This window comes from Bufo bufo, chromosome 8, assembly GCF_905171765.1.
Source record: "Bufo bufo chromosome 8, aBufBuf1.1, whole genome shotgun sequence".
Lineage (NCBI taxonomy): Eukaryota > Metazoa > Chordata > Amphibia > Anura > Bufonidae > Bufo > Bufo bufo.
In genome coordinates this window covers 18046741-18059465 of record NC_053396.1, presented here as the reverse complement: position 1 = coordinate 18059465, position 12725 = coordinate 18046741, and the positions used below count along the sequence as shown (strand labels likewise).

The window sequence follows — 12725 nt, the reverse complement described above, 5'->3', positions numbered from 1 at the left end:
TACAAACTGCAAAGAAAGACAAAAAAGGGGGTCAGTCAGCACATACCAAACCGCAGGAGCACATTGCTATGGCAGGGAACAACATTAAAAGACAAAACACAGGTAGAATTTAGTGTTAGGAACCCGTCTAACAGAGATCGCCTTGACGTGCGGCAGACGGGCTCAAATAATTTTGTACAAAACGATTTGGCAAGTATCTCTCACTTATAGTGTAGCACTTGTAATTATTATGCAATTTTGTACTCTATATTGCAGTGAGTTGTCGCATTGCATGTTTTGTCTTTTAATGTTGTTCCCTGCCATAGCAATGTGCTCCTGCGGTTTGGTATGTGCTGACTGACCCCCTTTTTTGTCTTTCTTTGCAGTGATGGCATTTTGCTTGAGCCCGAAGGCGAAGAAGGCTGGCATTTCAACATCCCACCAGTAGTCATCAGGCTGTAGGTAGTCTTGACAGTGCCTTTGCATTAATTTGCCAGAACGGTATTTGATGGTAAGTTTATACTTATCTAGAGACCCAATGCTGTTCTATGGCACCTATACTTTCAGTGGTAAGATAAGCCAACAGGTTGTTGCCAGTATAGGCCACAAATTCTGTAGCCAAATATTCCTTGAATTTCTTTGTAACCGTCCTGGCCTAGACGAGTAATTCTAGTTTAAAAGAGCTTTAAAGGGGTTTTCTGAGATTTTTTTTTTTTTACTGATCACCTATCCTCAGGATAGGTCATCAGTATCTGATAGGTGGGGGTCCGACCCCCGGGAGCGCCGCAGATTTCTCTCGGTTTTTCCTAGGCCAGTGACGTCAGGTTAATCGTTCACGTGGCCGAGGAGCAGCTCAGTCCCATTAAAGTGATTGGGGCTGAGCTGCGATACCAATCATAACCGCTATACAATGTACTGTGCTGTGCTTGGTAAGCTGTGAGAAATCGGCAGCACACACAGGAGCGCTGATCGGCGGGGGTCCCAGGTGTCAGACCCCACCGATCAGATACTGATGACCTATCCTGAAGATAGATCATCAGTAAATAAAATCGCAAAAAACCCTTTAATTAGCATTATTCCTCTCAGTTGGCCTAAGTGAGTTACTGCCATATACAATGACTCTTTCCTGTTGGTTCTGAACGTGGTCCAACACAGCTCGCAAGCCCGTTTTACATGCCTCAGTATACAGTCTGAAAGGCTTAGTATAAGTCTGGGTAGGAGAGAATAGGTGCTTAAGATCATTTACATTTGAGTTCATTAAAAGCTTTATCCTGAACATCAGTCCACGCCATAGCAGTCTTATCTGAACCTCTTTTATTAGGCTGGCCTTTCAACAAGTCTTGCAAAGAGGCCTCAATCTTAGTAAAGTGCTGAATAAATCCTAGAAATTTCTTCACCTCATAGAGGCAAATGTCCACAAACGACCAAAGTACCCCTGCTCCAGGGCACTGCAAACACAGTTAGTAATGTAATGTTATGTAGCCATATGACATTACACCACAGATTAATAAAAAGCAAAAAAAAGTTTATAAAGTGTAAAAGTCTCCTAATGAAAATAGATAACATTTTTTTAAATAATTAAAAATAAATAAAAATTGCTTCTATGGAGATCCATTAGGTTAAAGCGCTCTCTCCAATCCAAACCGTCCCCCTTAGAATACCTTCTGGGTAACCCGGCTTTCTCCCCTGGACTTCAGTCTGGGGCCTTCTCGTGGTCGGTTGAAAAAAAATTGTGCTCCCTCCGGGCTTTCCTAGTGCGGGGTAAAATCCTAACTATGCCAGATTTCATTGAGAAATTCACTCCACCAGTTTGTGAGCAGTTTAATGTCCGGAGAGTTTTCTCCTTTCTCCACTCCGTAAAAAATGGTTCCCATGAAATTGACTATACCCCTTTTGAAAGGCTAATGTCTTTCTCTCTATATAAGCAGGGTATACTGTCTCGGATTTATTCTACCCTCACTGCACCCCCAAAGGACTCTAAGCTTCGCTATATGTTGGAGTGGGAGGCTGATCTATTAGAGGAATCCAGTGTATCTAGATGGCACCAACGCTCCCAGACACTCTCCAAACCACTCTGGCGGAGACCTCAATTAAGATCCTTCACCGGACATATCTGGTGCCGGCCAAACTACATAACTTCTACCCAGAGGTCCCTTCTACTTGTTTCCGGGGTTGTAGAGAGAAGGGCACGATGTTTCATACCTGGTGGACATGTCCCATAGCCTCCAGGTTGTGGGGTCGCATTGGCGATCTGCTCTCATCCTTGTTGGGGCACACCCTCCCCCATACACCCTCAGTCTTTCTTCTTGGTGACAAGCCATCTAAATTAACAAACGCTAAATTTAAATTGGCCCAATTTATCTTGCTCGCTGCTAGGATCCATATTGCTTCTCAGTGGCGCTCCCTATCACTAAACTACCAAGCGGTGATTGATAGGATCAACAAGATTTATCAATTTGAATGGTTGTCAGCTATCCGTTCGGATACATTTCCCTTATTTGAGGGAGTCTGGGAGCCTTGGTCGTCCTCCCCCCACTCTGCCAATCTTTCTCACTACCCAGAACTTTGATAGGATACAGTATATCTTATACGCAACTAGGAGATGGATAAGAGGGTGGGTCTTCTCGTCACTGTTCGCCACCTGAGATTAAACCCAATAGATGCAGAACTGCATGAATGCTACCCCTGATTTTATGCTATCCTTTTTATTTTTGTATAATTTGTTTTCTGTCTTTATGTCTTTTATTTTATTTGTCTCGATTGCCTATTTGACTGGACAATTTGTGCTTTATTTTATGCACAATGTAATCTGTACCTTATTATTGTGTAAAACTTTAATAAATACCATTGAAACATAAAAAATAAATAAAAAAATAAAAAAACAGCTCTGGCACTCTCGCTGCAGCATCTTCCTAGGTCACACTCACTGAGCTGTGAGGAGGCTGCCGCACTCACTAGAGCTTGCAGGGAGTCGGACCACCACCCTTTAGATATTGATGTCCTATCTAGAGGTTAGGCCATCAATATTGAAGTCCCAGTAACCCATTTAATTTAGATGGACCACAAAAAAAAAATCTTAAAAATCTACAAATAAAAAAATGGACGTAAAAGTATGTAAAGAAAGCTTATAGCTAATAAAGTGCAGTGAGGTTAAAAAAACAAAAATTACCAAGGAGTTAAAAATTAGCACACCGCCACTACGAAAAGTAGAGAATTGGAATTGTGCAGTACAGACCAACAACGAGCACTATGGTCCCTTCAAAGAGCTGGTCGTGGGAGTGCTGAGAGTCGGACAGCACCAATGTAATATTGCTGGTCCATTTGTAAGTCCTGGATTAAAGGAACAGACTGATTTTTGTGGCCACTGTTTTGCAGCCTTTCACAGAGCAGACCCTCTCCCTCTCAGGGTAGTAGGACATTTCTCCAGCGATTTTAGTGACCAGTTCTTCATTTATCGTTCTGTCACGCTGACGAAGCTCTGCCCTCACACACATCCTTACGTGTTCCTCTTCCAAAGGAAGGAACGGTACAAAGACGTCAATCAGATTTCTGTCTATCAGACTACAGTGCCAAAATCCACCTAAAAGGAAATACATACAGAAGCTTTACCAGGGTAATAACGCGTGCGCATGGGCCCTATAGACAAGCTTGGAACATTCCAACATGACATCCTTTAACATAAAGTGGTGTGGTCAGACCCCACCAATCTAGTAGTTATCATCTATCCTATGTTTTTTGGGGCTTAAGTATTGATCACCTATTGTCAGGATAGGCCAACTCCCAGCACTCCACCGATCAGCTGTCTGAAGTGGCTGCAGGGCTTGTGTGCGCTGTAGCCTCCTTCTTGACCTATGACATCACATCCTTCAGTCGCATGGTCTTTCTGTACCTTAGTCCCATTCAAGTGGATTGGACTGAACTGTAATACCAAGCATGGCCACTATACAACGCACAGTGCTACGCTTGGCATACTATGAGGAGGCTGCAGTGCTCTGCAAACAGATAGATGTCATAACCCCATCGATCAAATATTGATAACTGATACCTAGTATAGGTCTTCAATACTTAAAGGGATTGTCCAGGATTTTGTTATTGATGGCCTATCCTCAGGACATGTTTCAGAATAGCTCTGGCACTGAAAGTCACTGCTGGAACGACACCACAGTGTACTGGACAGAGCTGATTGCTGCAGTGCTGCTCCCATTAAAAGCAGGGGTGCAGGATTTCGGGACACCATCTATCTGATATTAATGGTACAGCTGACACAGGTTATTTCACTTACCCTGTATGTCGAAGGAAAGCTTTGATAAATGGCTTTCCACATCAGACAGTTTAATGTCTTCTCTTTTCTTTTTATTCCTCCAAAACTCCAAGGCCAACTCCGTAATCTTCTCTCCCCCAGTATTACTGTAACATAAAACACATGAAGTCTGAAGATGCTGTGATACTCCAGAGGTTATGGAGTATCCGGCCAAGTATCACAGAACATATGACCTGCAAACAAACCAAGTTTCTTCTCCGCAGGCTCCATACCTAATTGTCAGTGGTGCTGCTGCCACCATTCACCATAAAAACAACCTACTGGCTTTGGTATATAGTACAAGCTGTTTTCATTGCTGCTAAGATCCAGAGAACAACAGCCACTGCCTGGAAGTTGGCACCAGGCCTATGTCACCATCAGCGTCTACACTCCACTAATATGGTGTTGGTTGTGGCAGGCGCAGCAATATGAAGTGCCTTTTGCGCTGTGGCATTAGAAGAATTTTGATATCTCTAACTTTTTAGTCCAACCAGACTGTTTATTACTCTGTAATTCCTCTAGCGCCATTCTATGGAAACAGTAGGTTTAAAGAGCAGACCAAATGCTAAGATAGCTTCTTTATTAACTTCAACTTTTCTTCATATATAATATCCGCAGCAGATAGTCCATGTACAAACACGTGTTGCATAAAGATTCACAAAATGTCTGCATGAATAAGATGGTGGTTTAACTGTTCAATCTTGTCATTCAACCTAAAATGGTGGATATATTTCTCTCTTCAGTATCTGTACTCTCACTTTAAGTTTTTTAAGCACTTTATATTCTCTCCGAGAGGTATATCTGAGATTTGCTATTGGTTTGTTTGTATGCAATTATTTGATGATTGATTGCTTTTATGGCTCAGTATGATCTGGTATAAGCAGTTCGTATTTGTATGGTGGAACTGTAAACAAACAGATCTAATCATGATATTAACAATAGGAACATTATATAACTGTCCTAAAGACCTATTTTGGCCTCTTTGCTTCCATAAAACACAGCTCTTAGTGGAGTGAATGTCTGTTCAGCTCCTCTCCTCTGATGTAATGATTCTAGCAGCTCCTGCTAGAGGAATTTCCCACACAGGCTGTGTGGGAGGCTGGCTGTGATTGGTCAAGACTCTTGCTCAGTAACAACAGTTTAACTCTGTTGTGTCTGCTGTGTCATTGAGCTTACCCTACATTCATATAATGAATCTATTATATGACATCCAAAACATGAAGTCACTGTAAATAACTCTGCGTTCTGTCTCTAACATATAAACATAGGAACTGTATTAAGGTTATTAACAGGTCTAGCTGTATAAACATATAAGCCGTATTAGCAACCTAGGACAGGTCTTAGCCGGCCAGCTACACTGGTTGCCCCTGTGTACTCCCCCTACATCTCACTAAAAATAAGAACTGTGCATATCAAAAAGCTCCAGCATAGGCGGTAGGGTTGCCTCCCATTCCTACATCCCTATGCAAGTGCTTTCAAGCATCTCTGTAGGTGTTGGTCCTTGGCATGGCAGCCCTCACTGATCACAACATTGAATTATCTTGCAGCTACAGTGAGTCCCTAAGGAGCCAGTGCAGAGGATGAGAGTGGTAGCGGTCATGATGAGATGTTGTGTCATGGTGTACTCCCTCAGGCCGTCACTCCATGGGGATTAGTGCAGTAGAATTGTAGCTTGAAGAACCAGGCCAGAAGTAAATATATAATGTATAGCACCAATTACTGAAGTATAGAGGCAGGTTTGATGGCAACAGCTTAGGACTTGAGGGTATAGGTGTTCACTGTAAGATTCAGACTTCAACTTTATCTGGTCTAGTGGTAGCTTTGGGTGATGGGTGTCTGAGCCGTAGTCCCTCGCCTTGCAGCAGTGTCTGAAATGCAGGATTTTCACTCTGCTGTTTTGTCTCTAAAGTGCTTTCTTGAGGCTCACTTGAGTTGGTCCCCCTAGAAACTCTTCACCAGGAGCAGGAGCTCTGCAGTGTGCTTCCTCTCTCTTCTAGGTTACATTATCCCTCCTGGCAGGACACAGGATCAGCCCACTCCTACCAAGAGGGGAGGAACGTGGTGGTTAGCCCTGTTCCTGCCAATCATACCTCTCACTGGAACTTACTACCAAAACAACATAAAATATACATAACATTATAATACATGAACAATAAACAATTTGCAGATACCCCCAGGTATTGCACAGTCCCCTGGCCAGGAGGCGTGAGGTGGAGTGGATGGGGGTGGTAGTTAAGACAGTGGTGGAATATCTGCTCCAGTGCTCCCCTAGAGCCGTGCAGGGGAGGGACACACACTTTTTTCCCTGTTTTGGGTGTCCCCTGCCTCGTGGTTGCTCAGAGTGCTCTTGGTGTTGGTGGGTATTGAGTTGTGGAGTGCAAGGCAGTGTCCCGTATAAAACCAAACAATTTCCTACTGCTGGAGTGTAATATCATGGTTGCCTCTGGTTTTGGTGAAACAGATAACAGTTTGTTACTGAAAAGTGAAAATATACTGTGACACAGTGAGGGGTTGTGTCTGGCAAGGCAGGTATTTTCCTCCCAGCATGTGCAGCTGGGCTGGTTTCCAGCCAGGTGAGGTCAAATACGGGACCGGAGTTTAAGTGCCGGTCCGGGTTTTGTTCAGAGCTGAACCTGGACATACCTCCATTTTCACCCCGGCAGCCCCCCTGACAGGAGCATCGGAGCAGTTCATGCTCCGATGCTCTCCTTTGCCCTGCGCTAAATCGTGCAGGGCAAAGGCATTTTTTTTAGATCCGGTGACGTACCAGGGCTCTCCATGGGGCTGCCAGGTAGCCCGGTGATGTCACCGGCACTGATGGGTGGGATTTAGCCCTGCACTAGCCAGTAAAACTGCTAGGGCAGCGCTAAAGCCCGCCCATCAGAGCCGGTGATGTCACCGAACACACTGCGGTTTCCGCCCCGGCAGTCTGTTATTAAAGACAAAAGAGACCTTGCCCTGCGTGATTTAGGGCAGGGCAAGAGAGCGCATCGGAGGATGAGATGCTCCGATGCTAGCCTCAGTAGCGGCTGCCTGTGTGAAAATAAGGGTATGTCCAGGTTGAGCTCTGAACCCGAACAACCCCTTTAAATAGGCAGCTGGGCTCAGAAGAGATGTCTCTGTTTTTGGGATCTTAGACTTTGTGCCATGCTGGAGGGCTGAGAGACGCACGGTGGGGGAAAAGGCCCCCTAAAGCCTGCTGTGGACTACCGGAGGCAGAACTGCCAGCAAGGTGACTTGTGTTATATGAACTTTCCATTGTGTGTGAATTAACACCAAGACTGTAAAGTTACGTGCTGTTTTGTGCAATTGCTTGTATTTTTGAGAACTTGTATTTTGCCTTTGTACTGCGCCCGCTTACCCTATCTACCATAGCGAAACCCCACAATACTTACTTGAAAAGTAACCATAGATCCTGTCAACCAGTTTTTCCCAGAGACTGTGAATAATCCAAGCCATCTTTCTGTTCCAAAAATCTCTCAATTTCTCTCTCTAGCTATATCGAAGAAATACTACAGTGCCCAGCTGAGGGTTGTAGTCCTTTAGCAGGTGACCAATCTGCCTCTTCAGTATGCCTGGGAACCCTGAAGCTTCTGACCCAGACAACTATGCTGTAAAGTCCATAGCCACACGTCCAGCACTCTGCCTTCGTAATGGCTGCTCAACAATCCAGAATAAATTCTCCTTATCTTCCTCGGAAGCTGTTTTTTGGCATTTTCTCCTGCTGACATTCCCCGGGGCTGGCTGCTCACTCCACTACGGACTGATTTCTAGTGACAGGTAGCTCACCAATGATCTTCAAGGTGAACTACTCATTTGGTTCACATTCCTGACAAAAGATTAGTTTGTCAGGACCAAAAGCAAGTGGCAGGGTGAGGCAGTGAGGGACACATCAGCTCCAGCAGACTTGCTCACTATTACTTGCTTTTCAGTTCCTGCTGCTATAAAATGAAAGTAGAAGAACACAGCACCGCCAATACAAATCTAAAAAAATTCCCAGATTACGTCGCCTGGACAGAGCCCATGTGCCAGTGTGTGTTCACCTGTTTTTGCATCACTGGAGGTGATTTATCAGAAATAGGGCAAAGGAAAACTGGCTTAGTTGCCCATAGCAGCCAATCAGATTCCAGCTTTCATTTTCCAAAGGAGCACTGAAAAATGAAAAGTGGAATCTGATTGGTTGCTATGGACAACTAAACCAGTTTTCCTAAATTGCCCTCTGTCAAGGCCTGTACTGTCCTATCATGTGGAATGGATGTGCAAAGTGCAATAGTATCTCATGTAATGCACCTGTACTCTGGTGACCAAGAGAAATCTTTTATAGCCCTTAAAATATCACTGGAGTCACAGACAAAACCAGACAGCCCATACTTGCCAACCTTCCAGTTGGTAAAATCAGGGAATCTAGCCCCCGTGAACGCCCCCACTCTAACCGTGAACACCCACTTATGGGCGCAGTTTGCGTTAGCGTCACACATTGTTGGCCCAGGACACCACAAATTTGCTGGGACTGTCCCTGAAAATCAGGGACAGTCCTGGCAAATTCTGGAGAGTTGGCAATTATGGACAGACGTTGAATCAGGGGTTGGAGGTGATCATCCAACCAAATGCCCAATTGTTCAAAAAGGGAATCCACCTTTCGAAATAATTGTGTATTTTAGGGAGGGGATGAAATATAGGTGTCTTAGGCTGGGGTCACATCTAAGGTTTTGTCTCCGGCAGTCTGTTCCTTTGCCGGAGGTTACCATATCTGGCATGGCCGAATACCACCGTGCACCGCCGGATCCCCATACACTGCAATAGGATCCGGCGGCGATCTGGCCGCTTAGCGGCGTATGTGCCAACTTTCGGCCAGACAATAAAATGCTGCATATGGCATTTTTTGTCCAGCCGAGGGCTGGCATGTACACCAGATACAGTGAATTGCGGCAGTAATTCCCCTGATGGAACAGACTGCCAGAAATAAGGACGCAGATGTGAATCCAGGGTGAGGGTTGTTCATGTGATCCACCTCCTGTTTTTGTGTTAATATCCCTAATGTTAAATGGATTATCCCATGATTAATGTAAAGTACTGAAAGTCACACAATCTAGTAAATCTAGAACCAGCCCTGTATCTCACTCACATGGATCCAGAGATCTCCCCATTCTTTGCTGCAATTGTTCTGCTAGATTTATTTCATGCTGGCAGCTCACAGGACGTGTCCTTTGTCAGAGGGTTTGTCCTTTCTGCTGTAGCTGGTGGCAATTGAATGATGGAACTGAGCACGTGCTTCCGTCTCGTTGAGCAGGACAAAGAAATTAGAAAAAAGAGCAAACAGCAGGTGGCGCTATACAGATAGATTTCAGCAAATAACAAAAGTAGCTATGATACATTTTTAATTACATGCAATTACAAAGGTATTCAGATCCAGATGCTGGTTTGAAATTGTAGAATACGTTTTGTGGGACATCTATTCTTGTTGTATATCACCCAGGTCACTGTGGGGTTTTCTTGATAACCTTCTATATATCTTTTTAGCATTTGGGTTTTAGCACTGCACTGAGAGCTGTACAATGGGAACCATGACTGTTTCAACATGACCTGGACAAGGGAGCCTACCATTTGCACCAGGCCGAGGCGCATGTGCACTTCGCTCAACGAATACGCTGCCAGGAGTCCGCGGTGCATCAGGCTGAGCATAGTGCGCAGGCGCCGGATCTGGCAGAGGGCCGGCCGGATCTGGCGGAGGCGAAGCTGAGGTGAGGAGGGCGGCGATTAAGACTGGGAAGGAAGCGCTGGGCACCAGACGGCCGGGCACCCTGTATTAACTGACGTCCCCTTGGGCACCTTAGGTAGGCGATTGACCGGTTATAAAAACCATTTTTTTGGGTTAATAGAGCCACAAGCAGGTTTAATAAGGCCAGTTTAGGATTCATGTTATTAGTACGGACATGGGCATATGTATAGCGTATAGGGCTAAAATCTCATGACAGAATCCCTTTAAAGTCAAGCCTGTTACAAGGATTACAGTTGAGATATTATTTGGATTATCATCGTTGCCATATAAATGAACTGTATTGATGACTGAGGCAAGTGATTAAAGGGGTTGTCCCATCTACCGTTTTCATACTTACCTGCTGCGAGCTGCGCTGTTCACTTCCTGGTTTCCGGCTTGTGTGGCTGGGCGGGCTTGGTCAGCTTGATTGAAGGCTTGTCCCGGCCGGGCGCTGTCTTGAACGCACACGCCGTCGCGCATGTGACATGGTGACTTCTTCCTGGACAGTATAGTACAGACCCGGCGTGCGTGTTCGCGGGCCTGTACTATACTGGCCAGGAAGAAGTCATGATGGCGTATGTGTGGCGGCGTGCGAGTTCAGGACAGTGTGCGGCCCAGCCGGGAGAAAATAAGGTGTCTTCTGCGCAAGCGCGACCACAAAATTCGGGAGAAGAGCGGTGGCCGTAACTACGGGAGACGAAATGACAACAATGAGGTAGGAGGGGATGAATATTCTCAAGAAGAAGGGTGGTAATTGGTTAATAAAATATATTTCTAAAAATGATCACTGTCAAATCATTACCAGATTTAACAGTGATCATTGTGATGGGAATACCCCTTTAAGTAAAGGTTATGTTCAGATGTAATGTGCCTGGTTCACCAGAGGTGGCAGCAAACATGGCAGTGCTAATGTTGCATAGGATGGAACCCCTCTTCCCATTCTAATTCTCCCTCTCTAAGGAGAGGAGGAAACTAGTTAGTTGGAGGGAGAGTGGAGTCACCCCCTGTCAAGGAAGGAAGCAGTTCCACGTCCCTGCTGGACGGGTCCTGCCTAGGCCAGCTAGAGCACCTTCAGCTCTATGCTGGATATGGAGGTTACCGCTTGGAGCCTCTGAAGGCAGGAAGAAAAGTTATTTGGTATTAATTTAGAGTCAGACTACAGAGAGAGAGAAGTTGCAGCCTAAAGCAGAAAGCAAAGATTCCATTGGAGCATCTCAGTACAGCAGAGCCAGAGAGCAACAGATGTAGCATGGTTGAGTGTGTTCGCCTGCCAGAGTTGATGCTAAAGCAACCAAGATAAAGTCTGTAAACTGTTGGAGAAACGTTTGTTCAAGTAAAGCTGCTGTTGAACTTCACACAAGGTCTGGACTCAGTTTATTACTTTTCCTTTGCACCTAACGGTGCTGGTGTCACGAACACCAGGGACCCTGCCGCCAAGGCACCTTATCAAAAACCCATTCTACTCAGGGCACCTCAAACACCATCTGGCGGGAGTCCCTGGACAACAGAGTGTTCCCTGAAGGAAATGGTGCTGTCCTTCCCTTCACTGCACGCCGGCTCAGGGAGCGCTGCTAACCGTGAGTAAAACTACTACTACCCCCATCAACCCACCGTAGCTCACGTGTTGCCCCTGCAGCCTGGTCGCTGCAGATCCTCCAAATGTTTTGGGCCTGAACAGTGACAAAGTTCAGACAGTGGTACTGCGGCTCCCTGGGGGAACAGCCGTGGCTGGTAGGCATCGCTGGCCCAGCGAAAGGTAATGAGCCGGGGGCAGATGGTCCCCAGCTTAGGGAGTGCCATGTCACGATTGGGGTCGGGCTACTCCTATGCTATGTTTTTATGTTTAACAATAATGGGTGGCACAGTATTGCAGTACAATGGTATTTATTTTTCACATTTTAATGGCATACAATACAATAGCATCCCAACTGGGACACTGAAAGAAAAGAAACAAAAGCATGAGACATCAATTAAAGACACAACCCTGGTGTCGCAGTAGTCTATCACAGGATAAGTCCAAGAAGATCACATGTGTAAGTCCATTCCTGGCTGCATCCCCACAGGTAGTACACTCACACACATGGCTGAGCACCCCCCAGCCCGACCCAAGCCGATATCTAAACAGTGCTTTGTGCATGGAGCCAAACACCTAAAATCTTCTCGAAACGATCCGGAGTTCCTCTAGCAGCATATGTTAACTTATACATGTGTAGCTCTGTATTTATATATTATATCCACTGTTTGAGAGTAGGGGTCTTAGGTGACTTCCAGTTAAGGAGAATAATCTTCATCCCGTAAAACATTAGCAGGCGGAGCAGGTTTCTGTCATGTCTAGCAGGGACCAGGTCCATCACGAGGCCAATCAAACACACTATAGGAGAGAAGATCCCCGGGAGTCCCAGCCTCGTATTTATGAAAGTGCAGATCTGACCCCAGTATCGCTGTTAAGTGGGACAAGCCAGACCCCATTATGCAGTCCCCAGACCATATAATTCAAACCTCATAATTCAGACCCCAGCACCTTAAATTACCAGACCAGACCCCAGACCAGACTCCAATACTAAAACCTCAGGTCAGAACCCTTGAATTACTCACCGCTCCTAGCTGCCAGCTCCTTTTCTGCAGGCCAGGCTCCTCTGTGACTCCTCAAGATGCTGTGTGAACCGTGAGGAACAATTTAAAGAAAAC

At 45.5% G+C, this 12725-nt stretch overlaps 1 protein-coding gene across 1 annotated transcript; it reads right to left on the bottom strand.

Annotated features, from left to right (window-relative positions):
• Positions 1-2942: 2942 nt before the first annotated feature.
• Positions 2943-11776, bottom strand: LOC120978027 (torsin-1A-like). Its single transcript, XM_040406264.1, has 3 exons — positions 11649-11776; positions 4262-4386; positions 2943-3559 (listed from the first exon to the last, which is right to left on the bottom strand). Exons 1-3 carry the CDS (start codon positions 11774-11776, stop codon positions 3315-3317), a joined length of 498 nt encoding a protein of 165 aa, XP_040262198.1. The 3' UTR covers positions 2943-3314.
• Positions 11777-12725: the final 949 nt, after the last annotated feature.